The sequence below is a fragment of the Perna viridis genome, chromosome 2, assembly GCF_037379345.1.
Source record: "Perna viridis isolate PV_CMFRI_1.1 ecotype Kerala chromosome 2, ASM3737934v1, whole genome shotgun sequence".
NCBI lineage: Eukaryota > Metazoa > Mollusca > Bivalvia > Mytilida > Mytilidae > Perna > Perna viridis.
Window position 1 is genome coordinate 1,815,292 of NC_142446.1, and position 22,937 is coordinate 1,838,228.

General features: G+C 33.0%; 1 protein-coding gene across 1 annotated transcript; it reads right to left on the reverse strand.

Annotated features, from left to right (window-relative positions):
* Nucleotides 1–195: 195 nt before the first annotated feature.
* Nucleotides 196–21,594, reverse strand: LOC148623264 (lysophosphatidylserine lipase ABHD12-like). Its single transcript, XM_088565001.1, has 12 exons — nucleotides 21,440–21,594; nucleotides 13,269–13,399; nucleotides 12,827–12,932; nucleotides 12,001–12,105; nucleotides 10,826–10,902; nucleotides 9,820–9,949; nucleotides 9,545–9,582; nucleotides 6,686–6,765; nucleotides 5,875–5,957; nucleotides 5,574–5,652; nucleotides 4,876–5,003; nucleotides 196–2,960 (listed from the first exon to the last, which is right to left on the reverse strand). Exons 1-12 carry the CDS (start codon nucleotides 21,544–21,546, stop codon nucleotides 2,927–2,929), a joined length of 1,098 nt encoding a protein of 365 aa, XP_088421127.1. The 5' UTR covers nucleotides 21,547–21,594; the 3' UTR covers nucleotides 196–2,926.
* Nucleotides 21,595–22,937: the final 1,343 nt, after the last annotated feature.

Consider the following 22,937-nt stretch of genomic DNA (forward strand, 5'->3'; position numbering starts at 1 on the left):
TGTTGCAACATACTGCAATGTTGACTATTCCTAAGTCTGTGTGTGCTTGTTGTCAATGTTGACTGTTCCTAAGTCTGTGTTTGCTTCTTGTCAATGTTGACTGTTCCTGTGTGTGCTTGTTGTCAGTTGCTATTTCTTTGGTTTTTTCTGTTTTCTAACAAGAGATTTTTTAATCTTTTACAGAACATAAACATATATTGTTATATATTTTAATTGCATTGATATGAGCAGTATCACACACTTCAAACCGAATCAGTAACAACTGACCAGGTAACAGAATACATCAGATCAGAAAACTTACCAGCTTATACAATACATATACTTAAGATAAAAAAACTTGGCCCTATAGAAAACAAAATTAATATATGTAAAAAACTTATGATAATGGGTTTCATACATACATTAATAGGAGGATATTTATTTATAAATTATATATATAAAAAAAATCATGTCATGACAAAATTTTCTACAGGACAAAAACGAAGAAAAAATAGTTTTTTCATAACAAAAAACAAATTTTTCAATAAAACTTAGATATACCAGTATTACCAGACCAAGCTGATATTGGAAAAAAATCTTTTAACACAACCATTTTTTCGCTCATTTCACAAAATAAATTAACAAACGGTGACAAAATAAAAACTGAATGGTGCATACCTATTAACCCTCTGAATATTTCACGTGGAATGTTCTCCTAATTGACACTGTTTCATGTGTATATCTTTATAAGAAACCAAATTCTTGATGTAATATTCAATTATTTAGTATTTGTTCACAGAAATGAAGTACCTCCCACTAATCCTACATTTCTATGTGGGAGATTCTAAATTTTTCGATGATTTTGTGGGAGTCCCCCTTAATGTGGGAGGGATAACAGGTATGATGGTAAAAATAGAGGAAAATGTGATTAGTGAAGAAGTAAATCAAATCAATCAGTCATTCATTATAACAATACTGTAGTCAAGACACTAGTCAAAATAACAAAACTAGTCAATATAACAATATTTCTACCATATGGTCTATAATCATCATCAGCTCAAAGGATGCCTAAGGGCTATAGATGACCCAATAGAAACAGTCAGATTGTGGTGACACTTTACTTAATTTGTATGACATCACTGACTTGTTCATGTTAACTAACCAAAAAATACCAGAAAATTCATACAGAAGACATTGTTGGCTAAGTCTTGGAATGCACAACTCTTCATATCTTTCCAATGAAAAACGTAAAACTGCTAAATTCAACATCAAAGCAAATGGCAGAACTAAATTACAATTTCTCTATTAGAATAATGTTTTAAACACTATTTTCAGAACATTCAGCTTTTTCTGAAAGGACAACAAGTCGCAGCTTGTGACAAAATACTGTCAAAAACTTGGATGTGACTTGAAGGAGATTCCAATTTTCTAAATAGGCCTGTCAAGAATGGGTCAGTTGACTTTGAATTATAACAATAGCAATCAAGAAAAAAATTAAAATCTTACTTAGAATCATTACAATATCATAATAAACGATTCAGAATGAAAACAATGAAAACATGACTGTTCTAGATTTGGTTATAAAATGCTTCATAGGGAATGGCTTAATATGACCACACAGACTGAACTGATTTTTTTTACAATTTGTAAAAATTCACAAAACTTTTTTGACTAACATGATTAGCAACATTAATCTTCTGAAAATTTCTTACAGCAAAAGTATTACAACACAAATTATACAATGACGCTTTAGATAGCTTTACATTGGACACCACCAGGAAATAGGAAGCCAGGAAGACCTCAAACCACCTGAACAACCATCCAAACAGATTCAAGAGGTCGGTTACACCTGGGGGCAGGCTCAGCACATGGCAAAAGACAGAGAGAAGTAGTGGAAGCTTGTCTTATGTCCCGGTAGGGATGAAGAGGGCTGATGATATTCTTGACAAATATTTGGACAGAACATTCAAACTTGATACAGCTCTACATTCATATTGTGATGTTGGGACGTGAATTTGACAAGAATCAAATTAATCACAAAACTTTAAAAAAAATTTGAAGTTGGACATAAGAAAAAAGCAAGTTGAAGATAATGCTTTTTCAGACACTTACAAGTCCTTATTTATTTTTATATTATAAGGGCCACAACACTTTTAATTCATCAAAACATTCCTTCAATGTCATGAAACTTTGTAGAAATCTATACACTTTTAACCAAGTTATACCCAGAAACAGAAAGATGTTGGTTTTTGGCCCCTTTTAGCTTCTAATTCCTTCTCAGATATGGTAAACACTTCCAAAATGAATCCCAGGCTCACTTTGTTGGTGTGATGCAGTGAAATCTATACACAAATATTTAACTCATATAGTTAATTTTTAAAATACTTGGTTTTGGCCCCTTGTTTATCCCAAAACAACTGAGACCATAAACCCAAAAGTCAATACCAACTAGTTTTTTATGGTTTGAAACCATGTTAATTTTATCAAGATCCACCAACTAATATTCAATCTATTTGTCAACAAAAGTTGACAGGGACAACAGCACTATAACTGGTATATGACCACAAATTTTTCTTATGGTATATAAAGGTAGCATAGAATCTAAATACTAAAATTATGAAAATAAAAACCTTGACAAGATAATGCTTTCCATATGAAATCATTTTCAAATAAAAAAAAAAACAGTTATAAGATAATAAATTTGTTCACTAGTAAAATTTGTAGAGACATCTTTCAGTGGAAAAAGTTGATTCTCTACAACCATTAAAAAATTTATCTGACTAGAATCATAAATGTCATGTATAATGATAAAAGAAAGATTTAACCAGATCTTTAGCCCATTATTAAAATCCTTATAGATGGTAGTACTGTTCTTTGACACAACAGAAGTACATTATTCCATCCATTTCTGAGAAAGACACTGGTAGACAGCATACTGAGATCATCATTAAGTCTTCTTGCATGTTTCAAACACAAAATTTCTGAAAAGTAAATGAAAAAAATGGTTAATAATCTCCCTTTTAAAACATTTAGATGATACGCATGCATTCAAACTCACAACAGTTTTTAACCAGATGAAAGCAGTAGGTGACACTGTGATAATAACAATAACAGTAGAAGTCAATGTGATGATAACAATAGCAGTAGGTGTCACTGTGATGATGACAATAGCAGTAGGTGTCACTGTGATGATGACAATAGCAGTAGGTGTCACTGTGATAATAACAATAACAGTAGGTGATACTGTGATAATAACAATAGCAGTAGGTGTCACTGTAATGATAACAATAACAGTAGAAGTCAATGTGATGATAACAATAACAGTAGGTGTCACTGTGATGATGACAATAGCAGTAGGTGTCACTGTGATGATGACTATTACAGTAGGTGTCACTGTGATGATGACTATTACAGTAGGTGTCACTGTGATGATGACAATAGCAGTAGGTGTCACTGTGATGATGACAATAGCAGTAGGTGTCACTGTGATGATGACTATTACAGTAGGTGTCACTGTGACGATGACAATAACAGTAGGCGACACTGTGATCATGACAATTATAGTAGGTGTCACTGTGATGATGACAATAACAGTAGGTGACACTGTGATGATGACAATAGCAGTAGGTGTCACTGTGATGATGACTATTACAGTAGGTGTCACTGTGATGATAACAATAGCAGTAGGTGTCACTGTGAAGATGACAATAGCAGTAGGTGTCACTGTGATGATGACTATTACAGTAGGTGTCACTGTGATGATGACAATAGCAGTAGGTGTCACTGTGATGATGACTATTACAGTAGGTGTCACTGTGATGATAACAATAGCAGTAGGTGTCACTGTGAAGATGACAATAGCAGTAGGTGTCACTGTGATGATGACTATTACAGTAGGTGTCACTGTGATGATGACAATAGCAGTAGGTGTCACTGTGATGATGACTATTACAGTAGGTGTCACTGTGATGATAACAATAGCAGTAGGTGTCACTGTGACGATGACAATAACAGTAGGCGACACTGTGATCATGACAATTATAGTAGGTGTCACTGTGATGATGACAATAACAGTAGGTGACACTGTGATGATGACAATAGCAGTAGGTGTCACTGTGATGATGACTATTACAGTAGGTGTCACTGTGAAGATGACAATAGCAGTAGGTGTCACTGTGATGATGACTATTACAGTAGGTGTCACTGTGATGATGACAATAGCAGTAGGTGTCACTGTGATGATGACTATTACAGTAGGTGTCACTGTGATGATAACAATAGCAGTAGGTGTCACTGTGATGATGACAATAGCAGTAGGTGTCACTGTGATGATGACTATTACAGTAGGTGTCACTGTGACGATGACAATAACAGTAGGCGACACTGTGATCATGACAATTATAGTAGGTGTCACTGTGATCATGACAATAACAGTAGGTGACACTGTGATGATGACAATAGCAGTAGGTGTCACTGTGATGATGACTATTACAGTAAGTGTCACTGTGATGATAACAATAGCAGTAGGTGTCACTGTGAAGATGACAATAGCAGTAGGTGTCACTGTGATGATGACTATTACAGTAGGTGTCACTGTGACGATGACAATAACAGTAGGCGACACTGTGATCATGACAATTATAGTAGGTGTCACTGTGATGATGACAATAACAGTAGGTGACACCGTGATGATGACAATAGCAGTAGGTGTCACTGTGATGATAACAATTGCTGTAGGTATTTACATAAATCAACAGAACAGAAGTCAAAGCTTTCCAGCAGAAAGTGGATGTTAACACATTTATCACCTAAATATAAACCAAATATTAAAATTAAGAAACTCTAAATAGTTAAAGTGGGTGCAGGATTTTAAGCCTGTAATGACTTCAAACTTACTTGATTATATTGGGCATTTCTAACGCTTTAAATATATGTTTATGACCAAGTCCATCAGATGCATTGAAGGAGACAAACTCTATAGAAGCACTGTCTACAGTCCTGGAAGCTTCAGCAGCATCATATAACTACAATACAGTTTAGATTGTCAATGAAACTGATTTTAAGTTCCTTTATTTGTAAGGTATGTTTTACTGTGTTGCAGCTGGTCTCCTCCATATCAAGCTTAGTACATGGTCACAGAGAACAAGAAGAGTTATCTCTCTTTTTATGTAATTATCATTAACACCATATTACACTTGCTTGTAATATTTAGAAATTATTTTTCAGATTACATATATAGGTGTTTTGGAGATATATTGAGTACATTCACTGTTTAATTTTCTGAGAGGTGACATTCTAAGATAATTACATTAAGAAGGATATATTTTTCAAACAAAACAATTCACCAAAAAATAACCAATAAAATACAGAAATTTTCTCTATTTATAAAAAAAGAAATTAATTTTTAATGTAATATGGACAACTATTGAAAAACTAACTCATTAAACTAAGAGTTCCTTAATCATTGAATAGAGATAAATTTAGATCCAGCACATGATCAGATATTTTTGCTGAGGAAACTGACATGTCATGGCAAGGAGTGCACATTACTAATTATTGTAACATCTAAATATAAAAGTGAGAATAACGAAAACCTTTCGGCCAAGCTCATAAGGAACTATTTCATCATCTTCTGCATGTATCATCATTAGTGGGGTAGTTACTTGAGCAATGCTGAAATAAATAAATTACTAATCAAGTTACAAGATTATCATAGCAGGCTGAGCTCCTGAAGAATACAGTTGATTACATAAAGACAACAAGGACATTTGGCAAATTATCATAACAGGATTGACTGCTATAGAGCTTCTGATATTATTGAAGCAATATTTTTAAAATTTTTATCGTACTCATTTATGACCACATTATTAGCTTAGTTTTTGTGAATGTACAAACCTTTCATCACTTTTGAAGTGAATTCCATGGTCAGCTAAAGTATCAATGAATATTTCTTCAAACATTGGCAAGAATCTATATAGCTGAAACACAGAGAAGACTTATCACATTTTATCAAGATTAACTGTATTCATATAAAGACAGTGATTTATTAACATTTCCGAGTTAACTAAATTTGAAATCGTTACTGAGAGATACTGAATATTCACCCAGCTATATATTACATATCAGCACTTAACTAGAGCAAGCTTACAAAGAAAAGGACATCATGTTTAACCCCAATCAGTGACCTGACATTCATCACATCTGAATATGATGTATAATCTTTAATAAAATTTCATTTAAATCCACTGAGAGAAATAGGAGTTTATAGCATAATAAATAATAAGGTTAAATGATTTCCTTTTCCAGGCATCGGACAATTATAATCTTTATCCATACACATCTACTTTTGATGCTAATACTTCAATTAAATTCCACTGAACTGTTAATGAATTTCACCAACAAAAACCTTAACCAGACTATAACAGTCTTACATAGGGTGCTTACCGTAAAATTCACAGGTTAATAGGGGGCTTCAGTAAAAACTGGGAGCCAAAGTTTTTTGGGGCTAAATTTTGAACCATTTTTTATCCAAAAAAAAAAAAAAAATTATACCAGGCCCTTCTCCTTATAAAATGATTTCAGGGACACACAGTTGTAAGGCCTTATTATGTTCTTCAAGGATACATTATTTAATCTACATATATTCATCAATATTTGTGTAAGTAGATTACACCGAAAATGTTATAAAAGTTAAAAAAAAACTTACAACAGTAAAGGGGTGACGAATTGCAGCATCTCTAATGTTATTGAAAGGAGATTCTAACACTACACCATCAGGATCCTCATCTGAAAGCAAAACATTGTCATTATACAAATACACAATCAGGATCCTCATCTGCAAGACATACATTGTCACCATACAAATGCTGTGGTTGTATTGTCTCTTTTTTAAGTATATTAATGCCTTAAGAGTGTTAGTTTGTACAATTTCGAGGACTTTTGGTGTCAGAAGGCCAACCTTAACTTTGCTTTTAGTGTAAGCCTTGGTGAAGGTGTATGGTGCCAACCCTTTGTATAATTGCAACCTTGGTCACAGCTAAATGCTGACCTTACCTTGAGTTTGCCCAGCCCTTGGTAAGGTGTAATGGTGCCTTCCAAGCCTTGGGGACAGCTAAATGGTGGTCTTACTTTGTGTTAGCCCAGCCCTTGGTGAGTGTGAAATGTTTCCTACTAAGCCTTGGGCACAGCTAACGCATTGTTCCCATTTCGCCTTAGCTGTCAAATTTGGTAGATAAAATTTCTCCCATTTCGCCTTAGTAAAATTTGGAGTGAACTAAGGCGAAATGGGAACTTGTGTAAACATGTAATTAAGCGTTACTTTGTGCTTTTATAGCAATTAAACCTTATACATACATATAACAAGAACAAATGTGGAGATCTTTTAATGATATTGTTTGTTTGTATTTTTGGTTAATTCATATTTTTTTTATTTTGTGAATGATTATTGTCTACATTTTACAAATGTTCTCTTCATTTTTCCCCAATTTTAATCATATTTATAAGCATACAGAAATGAAGAGGGAAATTAAAATCTTTACTAACCAAGGATCTTTATAATAAACCATGATTCTAGCAGAACAAAATTAAAAGCAACAGCGGAAGACAGTTTCAGGCTGAGCACAACAGCACAATTGTGAAGATTCATAGACCATATACAGTAATCAATGAAACTTCAAGATGGTGAGGCTGCATCTCCAAAATAGATGCAGTTCTTCTCACTGCAGTAGTAAGACTGGAGATGGCAAAAATATCTGGTCATGACACTATAGCATACATGTACCTTAATGGTACATTGAATTGTTAAAGGAGTTTTAAGAACAAAATTGATTGATTGATTGATTGTTAGGGTTTAACGCCCAAGCAGCAATATTTCAGCAATATTCAAGCGATGAACATGAAATGATAATGAAATAGGACACAAGGGTAATGGTGTCTACAAATTTTGATTGCCACTGGAAATAGGGAGAGGTAGGTAGGGTTGGGCAATTTAGCATCCAGTGGTGGAGCCCAATGGTTCCTACTCCGGTAATATACCACAGAAGGGATGAACAAAATTGCATTAAGTCATAAAGTATAATCAAGTTAACTTTCAGCTAAATGAAGTTTAGCATATTTCATTTAATTAACAATTATTTATGCTCCAAAATAAATAATGTCAATTTATTGAAAAGAATATGAAGATTACATGTTTGTATTAAGTACTTTGATAATAACTTCATTAGATTAATCCAATCCTATGTATATAAACTCATTAATTTATTTTAAACAAATATATTTCATTTATGAACTCAATTTTTGATATTTTCTCTATTAGTTCCTGAATTGTATGTGTATCAATACACGAAAAAAATGTATATATATGTTAATACACATGTAGTATATTTTTAAAATGAACTTTTATCAAGAAAAGGCATAACTTGAAAAGTATTCAAATATTTTATATTTATAGATTAAAGAGAAGAAAAAAAAAACTGATAAAATTGATTTTATAAATAAATTGTCATTATCATTTTAACAACACCTCAGTTTGTATTTACAACAGAAAAATATAAAATACCCATTTTGTCCAAGTACTTTTTTACCTTTTTCACCTGTAATTCACAGCTAAGGCAAAATGGGAACAAACCCAACTAAATGGTGACATTACTTTGTATCAGTGCAGCCCCTGGTGAGTGTGTAATGGTGCCTACCAAGCCTTGGGCACAGCTAAATAGTGACATTACCTTGTATTAGTGCAGCCCCTGGTGAGTGTGTAATGGTGCCTTTCAAGCCTTGGACACAGCTAAATAGTGACATTACTTTGTATTAGTGCAGCCCCTGGTGAGTGTGTAATGGTGCCTACCAAGCCTTGGGCACAGCTAAATAGTGACCTTACCTTGTGTTTGCCAAGCCCTTGGTGACCGTACCTTAGGTTAGCTCAGCTCATTGTGAGTGTGCAAATGTGTTGATTCCTTGTAAGTGCAAGTCTTGGTGAGGGAGCAACAGTGTTCACTGTTTAGAGTTGGATGTTGCCTACTTTTTATTATTATTTTACTCCTTTGGTTGTTTGGCTCACTTTCCCCAAATAACTTTACTGTGATAGGACTGAACTAGTTTCCCCTAATGATTTCACTGTGATAGGACTGAACTAGTTTCCCCTAATGACTTCATTGTGATAGGATTGACCTGGTTCCCACATATGCATATGCTTTAAGTCCTAAGTTAAGTTTTGATGATAATGCAATAAAGAGCTAAGCTGTCAGCCCCTCCCATTTTTATATGAGAACTCATAATATCAAACAACAAAGAAACATAATGATACATGTATACGCTATCAAAATTCAACAATCTGATACCAATCATTCCAATTACAACATGTCTTACATTTCAGTATTTCAAGGGATCTTACTCTAGGTAGACAAAAATCCAAATGCAATCTCAGAGTTTATTTGATCATTTTAAATAACCCACAAGATTTTCAAATCATAACATTTTTTTTTTTAATTATACAGAACATTCAGTGAAGAATGTGTGTACCAACCCAAGTTACCTTTGAATATCTATGAAAAAACAATGGTATACATACTTCTGTTACATAGTTGTCTGGCAAGTTTTGTTGTAATCCTAAAATAAACAATAATTCCAGTCAATAGTTAAGGAATCTACATCAAATGACTGAGTATCATCTCACAACAGCAGATATATAAATTTATTCCATTATAAAATATTTAACATAAAATTTCAATTTATTCCATAACAACTGTGAATACATTACCAACTTATAAATCATTACCTGGAACCGTTTTTAAAGAATTATTAAAAATCCCAGAGTATTTATTGATGTTTCAAGTTATCACTTACGCAGTTCCTAAGGAATGTCCCCATAATATAACAGTAGAATCTCTACTTCGTTGCTTTATCCATTTGTACATGAAATATCCATCCTCAACAACACCATCTTCAGTAGGATGTCCCTTGGAGTCACCATACCCTGAAATACATGTATTTCCTTGGTGTGAAAACCTTTCACATATTTTGAAGATTTCTGCTTCTTTCATCAGTCATTTTAACTGAAAGCCAGAAGAAATGTGTTTAAATAACACAGATGTCCCTATTGCTGTTAAGTTACTGTTTGACAGAAACCAAAGTTACACATAAATTACAACTGATCATACTTAAGCTAACATTTTACCCCAATGGAGGTTGTCAATGTTCAGCCAACATCTGATTAACAGGATTAGTGACCAAATAAAATACCTCTATGAACCTCAATGGAGGTTGTCAATGTTCAGCCAACATCTGATTAACAGGATTAGTGACCAAATAAAATACCTCTATGAACCTCAATGGAGGTTGTCAATGTTCAGCCAACATCTGATTAACAGGATTAGTGACCAAATAAAATACCTCTATGAACCTCAATGGAGGTTGTCAATGTTCAGCCAACATCTGATTAACAGGATTTTAGTGACCAAATAAAATACCTCTATGAACCTCAATGGAGGTTGTCAATGTTCAGCCAACATCTGATTAACAGGATTTTAGTGACCAAATAAAATACCTCTATGAACCTCAATGGAGGTTGTCAATGTTCAGTCAACATCTGATTAACAGGATTAGTGACCAAATAAAATACCTCTATGAACCTCAATGGAGGTTGTCAATGTTCAGCCAACATCTGATTAACAGGATTTTAGTGACCAAATAAAATACCTCTATGAACCTCAATGGAGGTTGTCAATGTTCAGCCAACATCTGATTAACAGGATTTTAGTGACCAAATAAAATACCTCTATGAACCTCAATGGAGGTTGTCAATGTTCAGTCAACATCTGATTAACAGGATTTTAGTGACCAAATAAAATACCTCTATAATCAAAAACTACTACATGGAAATCTAAAGATGCTAACAGTTTTAAAAGTTGTACTCTGTGCCATCCACCCCTGAAATTAAACAAAAAACAAGTTTGATTATAAAATTCAATTACATGGGTAAAAAGCTTGAATCAAGTCATATACAGAAAAAAGTACAGTGTGAATATTTGATATGAAGCATATCACCAACACAAGGGTGACAAATAAAATACTCCACAAGATGGGATCAATATTTTATATAGTAATAAGTATAAATGTAGTACATGTACCATTTGGTCAGAATTATAATTTCCTAAACTGAGAAATTTGGTACAAAATTACATTACTAAATACTCTTTACTACTTCAGCTTCCATTTTGGAAAAAACATACAGTAATATTAACATCCAAAATAGAGGGTGATGGTCCTCTGACTCCATCTATACGATAATCTATAATGGTATTGTATTAATGTATGTAATTTTGGATCACATATTTGCTTTAAGCTCTTTACAATAAAATATTGAATTAAGTTATTCAAGCATTCTGAGAGTATTGCATGACAATATGAAGACCATTTCTTGGAGCAAAAAGAGAACAGAATGAAACTTCATGCATAATTTGCTAACAAAAACAGTGCCAAAAACTGAGTCTGTAATAATTTTCTTAAGTTCAAGGGCCATAACTCAGCAAAAATTCAACAGACCAGAACAAAATTCAAGCTTGATCTGCAACTTGTCAATGTACACAATGTACCAAATATCAAATTTACATCAGCAAGCACAACAAAAAAGGCTGGAAACCTTAATTTTTTCACTAATTTTCAAAGTCCAAGTGCCATAACTCAGCAAAAAAAAAACAACAGACCAAAACACAATTCAAACTTGAACTGTAACTTGTCATGGTTAAGCAATGAACCAAATATTTCATGACAAAAACCAAAGAAAACTATGTTATTGCATGAATTTACTAAGCCTAAGGGCCATAACTCAGAAAAAAATCAATGGACTGGAACAAAATTTGAACTTTATCTGTCATGATAAAACCAAATATAAATTGTATATCTGCAAGCATGACAAAAAAAAGTGTGGAAAACTGATTTGCTAGACTGCATTAGGACGGATGTACAGAGTGCAAACCTTAAGTCCCCTTCAACAAAATTTGCCAGTAAGGGACTAATAAAACAAACCTTGTGCCAGTTGTTCCATGTAAATATAATACCACAGCTTTGCCATCTCCTAGCAGTTCATCAAAATCACCTCCTTCATTTGCTAATGACTGGGGTAAAATTTGCCTGTTAAAATTTTAAAATAAATATTTTATACATGCTTTCCAAATAGTGATAAGGGAGTCCTATCATCCTTATTGCCAAAACTGAAATATTGGTACACCCAATGTTTCTGTATCCACATCGATCTTCAGATCCCTAAACAATTTGTTACAAATATTACTTTGATTTACAAGTCAATTTCCTTCAAAAGATCATTCGTTTTTAACATTGGAAGTAACATCCTATTTTCTAAATGATATCAAAATGGGACATGTGATAAGTCCAAATGAAGATTGATCCAAATAACTCTCAGATAATTCAGAATGTATATTTAAATATCACCTGTCTTCTACTAAAAGTATAATTTCTAAAGTGTTCATGTTAATATGTTTGACTTTTTCTAATTATCATGTTATTATGTAGGTCAAACCGAATCAGTGTTTACAACTTAGTATTGGTATCGTATGATATTTTGACTCCCACGAAATATTGACCCCGGTGTCATATGATGGTTTGACTCCCATGAAATATTAATCCTGGGGTTAAAATATCATAGCGAAATATTGACCCCCTTACAATAATTTGTCCCCCCCCCCCACAGCTAGTTGAATGAAGCAAAGGGGTTAAAATATCACAACAGGGAAATCAAAATATCGCAGTGGGGGTGGGGGGTGGGGGGGAGGGTAAAATATCATAACAGGAAGTCATAATATCATATGACACCTGGTATGTCCCCATTACATACCAAACACCTATCGTGCTATCTGTATTAACATCTAAGTAAAAGTTTCTAGCTCCCTTCAATCCAAACTCTTCAGGCTTTGTTAGATCTATAAATGGTGGCCATCTTACTGTAAACACACAAGCAAATATATACATATGTAAGTCATAATTCAAACAAAGGCAACAGATCTTAAATCACCACAAGGGAACATTAAGGCAACATATCTTAAATAACTACATAGGCAATATTTCTTAAATTATCATTCTATAAAGGAGTTTTTTTTAAATCCATCATTCATAACATAACTGAAAGATTTTTAATGAACTAGTCTTTTGTTCACTGATAAATAATTTTTACTTTCAACATTACCAACTGATTGCATACTCTTCATACAAGTATGTACATGTACTGCAAATAAGCCATTTAAAATATTATGTTATATAATAAGCGAAAAATACATTACCCATATTGAGGAATACAAGTTTGGAATGTATCCATGGATTTGTCTTTACAAAGATTGGTATAACAACATACAAGACAAACAAAAGTCCACATATCTGCTTCAAAAACTTCTTCAAAATCACTCGATAGAAACTGAAACAATTAATAATCATAAAAAACAATAATGATAAAATTCATAACATAAAACAACAGGTTATTTCAACAATAATTACACAGAAATAAAGAGATATTAATGTATTCATCCAGTATGAAGGCACATGTATATTGGAAATGGTTTTCAATAAAGGACTCCAGTATGAAGCCACATGTGAATTGGATAAATGGTTTTCCGTAGAGAAATCCAGTATGGAGCCATGTGTGTATTGGAAATGGTTTTCTATATAGGACTCCAGTATGAAGCCACATGTGTATTGATAAATGGTATTCCACATAGGACTATAGAATGTAGGCATGTGTATATTGGATAAATGGTATTCAATATAAGACTCTGGTATGAAGGTACATGCATATTGGATAAATGGTTTTCCACATAAAACTACAAGGTACTGTATGGAAGTACATGTATATAGGGTAAGCTTTCCATATAGGACACCTGTATGTACAAATGTAGGTACATGTACCAGTATATGGGATATAGTTTTCAATAAAGGATTGAATTTTGTTGTAATGACTAAAACACTTTTTTTTAAAAGTGTGGAAATCATTTAGAATAATGCCATTCAATTTATTTAATTTTAATAAATCATTAGAATCAATCGAATGTAGGTTATTTTATTGATATCCACAAACACATACTTCATTCATGTGCAGACTTATACACAAATAGTAAATGTTTTGGTCAAAACTGAACAAGTGAGCCAGATTTTTACTCTTAATGCTGACATTTTCTAAGATGTTTCAATGTAGCATTTTGGCTTTCTCTCTAGACTCTTGGACTTAATGGGTTTGTGGAGTGATTCCCCTTAGGTAATCTATTGGAATGATTCTAAACCCCTTAGGTAATCTATTGGAATGATTCTAAACCCCTTAGGTAATCTATTGGAGTGATTCCCCTTAGGTAATCTATTGGAGTGATTCCCCTTAGGTAATCTATTGGAGTTATTCCCCTTAGGTAATCTATTGGAAAAATCAGGCTTAAAAGAATTAGCACAGGCAATGTTAACTACAGGGTGTAAGTCTTTGAAAGGACCAAATGAAAATCAAAAACAAACATGGTAAAAAACCAAATCAATATTACACACCAGTAATAGCTAAAGGCTCCAAAGAGCCTGAATTGCTCACCTGTAGCAGTAGGCAACATTCTATTTTTGTAAAACCGGCCATGTTTTTAAAAATACCTAAAGCTCATACCAAAGGCACAACCATATCAATTTTCATTAAATTTCTTAGGAGAAATTCTTCAAAAAGGGGAATAACTCTAACATGGATAAACAGATTTACATGCAAATGTCACCAATGATAGATCTCATCATGCTGAACATTTCTCCCTTTGTCAGGATTTAACCAAATGCGAAAAAACTTCTGTCTAACCCCTGTGTTCTATTTTTAGTTACAGCAGGCAAAAATCCCTGCATCAGTTCTATGATTCAATTCCATTTTTTTGTAACCACTGCCATGCATTTTCAATGGATCAAATATCCACATTCCTACCAAGTTTGGTTCTAAAGGTTAAGTAGGGTCAGAAGAGAAGAGTTTTGAAAAATTGTTAACAACAATGACAGATGCCAAATAAAGGCAATAGCTCACCTCGCCTAAAAAGTGCAAAAAAAAAAGATGGCAAGAACTCCAACACGGCTTAACAGATTAAGTGAAAATTTGCCTAGAGTTAGATCTTGTCATGCTGTACACTTTTATCTAATGTCAGAATTTGGCAAAACCTGACGGTTTTGGAGATATATGCGAAAGATTTCTGTCTGACACCCATGTTCTATTTTTAGTAACTGCGGTCATGTGTTTCAAAGGATAAAAAATCCCTATATCTGTTCTATGCAGAATACCCTAAGCAATATTCATGCCAAATTTGGTTCCAATTGGTCAAATAATGTCAGAGAAGATTCTTGAAAGAAAAACCATTAAAAAATGCAAAAAAACATAAAAAAAAAAAGGCAATACCTCCAACATCGCTTAGTGGATTAAAATGAAAATTTGACCACAAATAGATCTCATCATGCTGAACACTTTTACCTTGTCAGAGTTTGGTAAACCCAATGGTTTTGGAGTTATATTTGCAAAACCCCTATGTTCTACTTTAAGTAATGGGGGCCATGATTTTTTTGAAAGATCAAATCTCTCCAAATCAGTTCTATGCAGGATACCCCAAGGAACATTCATATCAAATTTGGTTCTAATTGGTCAAGCAGTGTCAGTTGAAGGAGAAGAGTTTTCAAAAATTGTTAACGACAATTATTTTATTATATAAAATAAAGAGCTGCGCTTTGAACGCATGATACGCCCATTGTCCTTTTAACTTGTCCTTATGCTTTTAATGAATTTATATGATCAACTATGTATACTGTGAGCCCTGTCAAATACCCTTGCCCCCACCCCAACCCCCCAAAAAAGTAAATAAAAAATTTGGCACCATCAAGGCTACCTCAAATTTAACCAAGTTTATTGTCTCGATTTTACACCCATACATTTCTATCTTGTTTAAAACACACTTTTCTGACAAAGTTACCAAGTACCTTTTACATTTATTAAAACATACACATTTATACAAATCGGAAGGGAGCTTACTTCAAAAGATATGAATAATTCACCAAAGTTTCATAAAAGTTAGTGAAAGTGTTTTTGAGTTATTGTGCAAAAACTTAAAAATCCCCCTTTTTTAAGTATAAAAATTTGCAACATGAAAATAAAAAATCTGAAATTTATAAAAATCGAAAGGAGCTTACGTCAATAGATATGAACAATTCACCAAAGTTTCATCAAAGTTGATGAAAGTGTTCTTGAGTTAATTGTCCGAAAACTTGAAAACCCCCCTTTTTTAAGTATAAAAATTCATAACACGGAAACGAAAAATCTAAAATTTATAAAAATAAAAAGGGAACTTAGGTCAATAGATATGAACAATTCCCCAAAGTTTCATAAAAGTTGGTGAAACTGTTTTTTAGTTATAGTCCAAAGTGTAAAAAGGAACAATTAAATAAAACTCTGAAAAATCAGAAGAAAAAAAATTTTAAAAATGCAAGTCTTCCAAAAATTGACATTTTGTCCCCTTGTTAAACAAAACTGAAAAAAATTCTAATATTGATTGGAAAATGAAGGTAAGGATTCCATGAGGAAATGAAAAAAATCCAAATAGGACAAGAAATACATGTATCTAGAGGCTTTAGAGAGCCTGAACTGCTCACCCTGGTCAAAAATGGACTTTTAAGCTTTCTAAAGCTGGACTCTTGACATCACCATAATATTGTAACAAGAATCATTTAATCAATAGAGAGCATCTTAGTTATCTACTCGGTTTTCATATTATAAAATAAATCTATTATAGTCATTTTTTGACTCTTCAAGGACAATAACTCTGATATTGGTCAACAGATCTTTATGAAAATTTATTATAGGTTGGTCTTACCATGCTGATCAACTTTACCCTGTCAAAATTTAGTTAAACCCATTTGTCTATGAGTTATTTCCAAACATCTTCAATTTGACACCTATTTGACATGGTCTATTTTTAGTAACATAACCCATGGTTTTTGCCAGATCAAAAATCCCCACATAGAGATCATTTAGGATATGGTATGGTATATTCATGCCAAGTTTAGTTACAATCCACCCAGTCCTAGTAGTCTAGGAGAAGAAGATTTTCACTCGGTTGTCATAAATTCTGGAAAAAATCTGTTTCAGGACCCATAACTCATTTAAGCGTCAATGGATCTGTCTGAAAATTTCTGCATAGGTCCAACTCCTCATGCTGAACAATTTTACTTACACTAAATTTTAGCTAAATCCAAATGTTTCTGAGTTATTTGCAAAATTCTGCAATTTGACCCCTATGGTCTATTTTTAGTAATAGCTGCCATGCCATTTTCTCAAGATACAAAATCCCCACGCATAGATTGTTAAAAATGTTCAACGAAACATTTATGCTAAGTTTTGTTTTAATCCATCCAGTTGTTCTAGAGGAAAAGATTTTCAAAGTTGGAAATGAAAAATTTCGGTAAAAAAATCTATTAAGGACCCATAACTCAATTCATTCCTCAACAGATCTTTCTGAAAATTTTAGCATAGGTCCATCCCATCATGCTGAACAATTTTACTCCTGCCAGATTTTAGATAAACCCAACCGTTTTTGATTTATTTCTAAAATTCTGCAATTTGACCCTTTTGGTTTATTTTTAGTAACAGTGGCCATGTTTTTGCCAGATCAAAAATCACCACATATGTATTGCTAAAAATACCCTAAGAAATGTTCATGTAAAATTTGGTTACATTCTATCAAGTAGTTTCAGAGAATAAGATGTTTGAAAAAGTCAACAGACAATGCCGACGGACACACAGTGATGACAACAGCTCACATGGCCTTTAGCCCAGGTGAGCTAATTAAGTAGATTTTTATGGTGTGGCCCAATTTTGACCCCCTATATATTGCATGGAAATGAAATACATGTAGTTAACAATGCTGACAAAGACAACAACGACAGCATTAGAACATCTTATGGCTGAATTTTCGTGGTTGTATAAAAACTGAAACAATAGTAATTTTTCACCTTTCAAGGGCCAATTACTCTAATGAGGAGTTATCCTACAACTTTGACTGTATACAAATTTTTGTAGAAATCTTCAAGCAAAAAGAAGGAAAGGCATCTCAGTACTATTAATAACTCTTAAGCTTGATCCTATGAAGGGCTGATGAATATACATGTAAGTGATGAAAAAATATTGGATAGATGTACATGTACACATGGCCAAACAAGTCTTTAACTTAAAAAATCCTTTCAGAAACACAAGTTTTCTACTTGCCCATGGAGACTTCACATGAAGGAAAATTTAATACTTAATTCATTAAAGTCCTTCACCAAAGTTCCACGCTAGAAGAGCTTGGAATGATGTACATTTTCAGCATTTGTTGAGCTGAAAAGTACTGGAGTTTTTAATCTTTACTCTGATGTTCATTCACCAATTGAAGTCTGTTTAAAGCAAATCAATCAGTCTGTAGATAACATGTCAGCAATACAAAGTAAGCCAAAACCAAAGAAATGGATGTCTGTAAAGTAAACTAATCAGAGCCATGTGCGGTCTCAGATAATATGTCAGCAATACAAAGTAAGCGAAAACCAAAGAAATGGAAGAATGAAAAGTCATATGACTTTCTTGAAAATATAAACCTTGCAGACGAAAAAATAAATACAGAAATAGACGACATACAAGAGGTAACACAAGAAAAAATTGATGACTATACATTCAAACTTGGAGAAAATGTAGTCTAACTGCAAAGGAAACATTTGGAACTCAAAGGACTAACTATTGAAAACCGAACGATTTCAATACCAACAAAAATAAACCATGGTTTGACCAAAACTACAGACAAGCAAGAACAAAGTTTCAAAAATTCAAAAGGAAACACCATTACTCATTCTTTCATCGACAAAAGAAGCCAAAAGAGAGTACAAAAAGACATTAGGTAAAGTGCAACGCTAACACAGAGCCGAATTAAAAAAAAGTATGGATAACATCAAACAGCACGATACAAGAGAGTTTTGGAGGTTACTGAATGCGAGTAAAAATACAACTCAACCAAATGCAGAATTTAGTCATGCGATCAATGGAAAAATGTTTAATACAATTTTCAACAAAATCTTGCTTACAGTATAACAATCAAATACATGTAAGAAGTCGGTGTAAGACAAGGTGAAAATTTATCCCCTCTCTTATTTTCACTATATCTCAATGATTTGAAGGACTATTTGGCATCAAAAGATATATCCAGATTAAACACAATCACAGACGATAATAAAAAAAATCTAGGTTGTTTTATTAAACTCTTCTGATGTAGTTTATAGAGAGCTAGGACAATACCCACTAAATTGAAGTAAAATCAAGGATGGTATCATTCTAGAGAAAACTCTTACTTGGTAAAGAAAGCAAACTCTCTGCTGTTATATTAAAATATTTATTGGCGATAAACTGTGAAACAACAGTTAGATCTTCCTGGTTAGACATGGTCAAAGGTATTTGGGATAAATGTGGATTATCGTATCTTTGGATGTACCAAAACACAACCGCCATCATTAAGAGTGTGATAAAACTTAGACTAGAAGACCAATTTAAGCAGACATGGTGGGCCACAATCAACAAATCACCAAAGACAATTAATTATCGCTTATTCAAAGATTCACTAAAGTTTGAGGACAATTTTGATATACTATCAAAAAAGGATATACTAACAATAATAAAATTCAGAACAGTTATAAAGGCTAGAAACCACTAATTCCACTTCCCATAGGCTTCTATGCTAATTTCACAATATCCAATGGGTTCTCTGGACTTTACCTTAACTTTAACCTGCAGAGGACTATATATCAGCATGATTCTACATATGTCAGCTCACAATCCTCAGAATGGCATGTGGGGTTAGCAGACTTGCAGTGCAGTACTGGTCACCTGAAGTGAAGGGTCTATAAATAGCATGGGAAATCCCAGTGTTTTCACAAGATAGGGGTATATTTAGAAATCATTATGGAGATTAGGCTTCACATAACAAGAAGCAAAATGCACCTATAAAATGTACAGAAATGTTTTTCCTTTCAGAAGCTGTTTAAATTTTTAAAATGAAATGAGAACTTTTTTCACAGCACTATGAGGAACAGGGAGTCATTTCTGCGTAGGACTATTTTAGCATACGTTCCAAATGCTCATTGGTTGAATTGGTGGTCTGTAACCTAAACTCCCAATCGAAAATGGTAGATGGAATAATATACCAAAAGAACTTCAACTGTGTCCTTCATGTAGAAATGATATACATACTGTATGTGGGAGACAAATACCACTATATAGTGGAATGTCTTGCTTTTCAAACGGACAGAAATAAACATATTGATAGAGAATTTACCAGAAATCATAATTATAAAGTTAAGTGTTATAATGAACCAAACAAAGCTCTCAAAACTTCGAAAGCTGTGTCAGTATATAAGGATAGTAAATGACAAACTGGATTCTCTCTAATATTTCAAAATTTCCTCTTAATTTTTTTGTTTAATAAGAGACATTCGTTCTTCAACAACCTTGCCAATGTATTGTTTATATGTTTTAAAAATGATGATTTTTCTGTATACCTATGAGATACATGGTTTTTTTTTCAGAATAAATGATATATTTATATATTTAGAAGGTAAAATATGCCCAGAGAGTAAATTTTTAATTAGTTAACTAACAGTTATAACTAACATGACTAAAGGTATCGAATACATTTAACTGTAAAATTAATCCATAAAAAAACATTGTGAAACAGCATACTAAATACAAATACAAATTAATTAAACACTAAAAAAAACTTAAAATTTCTTTATACTAATTCAATGTAACGTTCAAGTCTATTTATAAAATAGGTAGTATCTAAAATTATTTACAGTAACCTTCATTTCACAACTTGTAAATATTAATGAAAACAAATGAACTCCTTCTCCTGGGCTACTTATGAAATACAAATTACTTATAGTGCCAATTAGTTTCATGTATTAATTACATGCATTTCATGCATTAAATAATTACATTGATTTAAATGATTACATATAATCATAATTTTGCATATTAACCATAATTATTGAGTATGTTGTCTCACAGAACAACATTTCAGATAATGAAAGTTGAATTTGTTATTCATAACAAAATGTATTCACAAAACATTCCGACTCTGGCTGTTTACTATTGGGACCATTTGACTGCCTGTTAAAAGTTGAGGCATCAGAAAAAATAAGTTTAATCCAATAAATGATAAGATGATGCACTAATTTTTCTTACACGGTGAGACTCGTTCAGTTATTCGTAATTTTAGTATCAGTATAAATGCAAAATTTCTGTATAGTAGTTATTCGATTTGTCGCGTCCAGATTAGTTACATAAGGTTTTCCGTGTTGACATGACGCCCGAACTTTGACTGAAGTCGCTAGTCACCGATCAAATACTGTGTGCAAGCGGAATATATGGGGTCTTCAAACTTTTCTAACTTACCTATTATGTTCCAACTTCTTCTGATTTTGTTTAGGCGCTGTGTTATCTTTATTCCCGACATCTTTTGGTTCTTTTGGGAAGTTTTTCCGTTGTCTGACAGCAGACATCTCGTGTTGAATGGCAGTGGACTTTGAACCCAAATAAGAATAGAAGTAAACTATATTTTGATTGGCTGATTTGAACCGGACTAATGACAGGCTATCTTACAAAGTAAACAAATAATACACGTGTTTTTCTAAATATAATTACTCGTACGACCAAGTGTTTGAGATTTTTGTTTTGTTTTGACCACCTCCACTAGTTAACACAATCAAATAAGCAAAGCAAACCAGTAAAATAATTAATGCAAACGGAAGAGTATAAATGCCAAATTATTAAAAGTGGAAGACTTGTGAAAAAAAACAAGATAGATCTAGAAACATCTGATTAAATTTCAAAAAATGTTTATAGCCATACGTTCCCGAAATTCTTTTAAGGTCGTTCCATAGTTTTTATATCTCAGTGGGTCGTACCTGCATGTTGATGTTAAAACTCATGGTAAATCAACAGGCACTTGGGACCAGGAAATTTTTTTTAATTTTCCTAAAAAAATATCATTAAAGCATTTTGTTTCCATATTTGAGTTATTATGCGTGTTCTCTGACATGTCCGCTTGGTATTTATTACTGTTTATACTTTGCCTAGTTTTCATCTATAATTAGAGAAGTATATAGATGAAAACTAGGCATAGTATAAAGAGTAATAAATACCAAGCGGACATGTCAGAGAACACGCATAATAACTCAAATATGGAAACAAAATGATTCAATGATATTTTTTAGGGAAATTTTTTTTAAAAATCCTGGTCCCAAGTGCCTGTGAAGCAAACGACAGAGTATAAATGCCAAATTAATTAAGTAGAAGACTTGTGAAAAACAAGATATAGACCTAGAAAGAGGAATACACTTCTTATCAAATTTCAACAATTGTTCATACCTAATCGCTCCCGAAATTCATTTAAGGTTGTTCCATAGTTTCTATATCTCAGTAGGTCATACCTGCATGTTGATGTTAAAACTCATGGTAAATCGGCAGTATTGCTGTAATTGGAATAGTTAGAACTCACTTTTAGTGTACTGGAGTTTCTTATATTTCAAATGCCACCTCCTTAATCTCAGTGAATGCCAGCCACTAAAAGTCTTTGCACCAATTGAGATTCCTGTAGCATTTGATAGGAACTATCTGTGTCATAATATTATCAAATGAACTCAAACGCCTAGCTTTCACGAATTTTCTCTAATTTCTTTGTGATACATTCACCACAAAAATGCTAATTAAAAGGACAACCGTTAGAATTCGACAAAATAAATGAATAATATATTGTAAGCTTTCCGTTACCATATTTCCAATGCGTTTCAAATTTGTTGGGATGCCTTTTTAGCTCATCTGGCCATAGGCCATGTGAGCTATTGCCATCACTTGGCGTCCGTCGTCGTCGTCTTTCGTCGTTAACAATTCT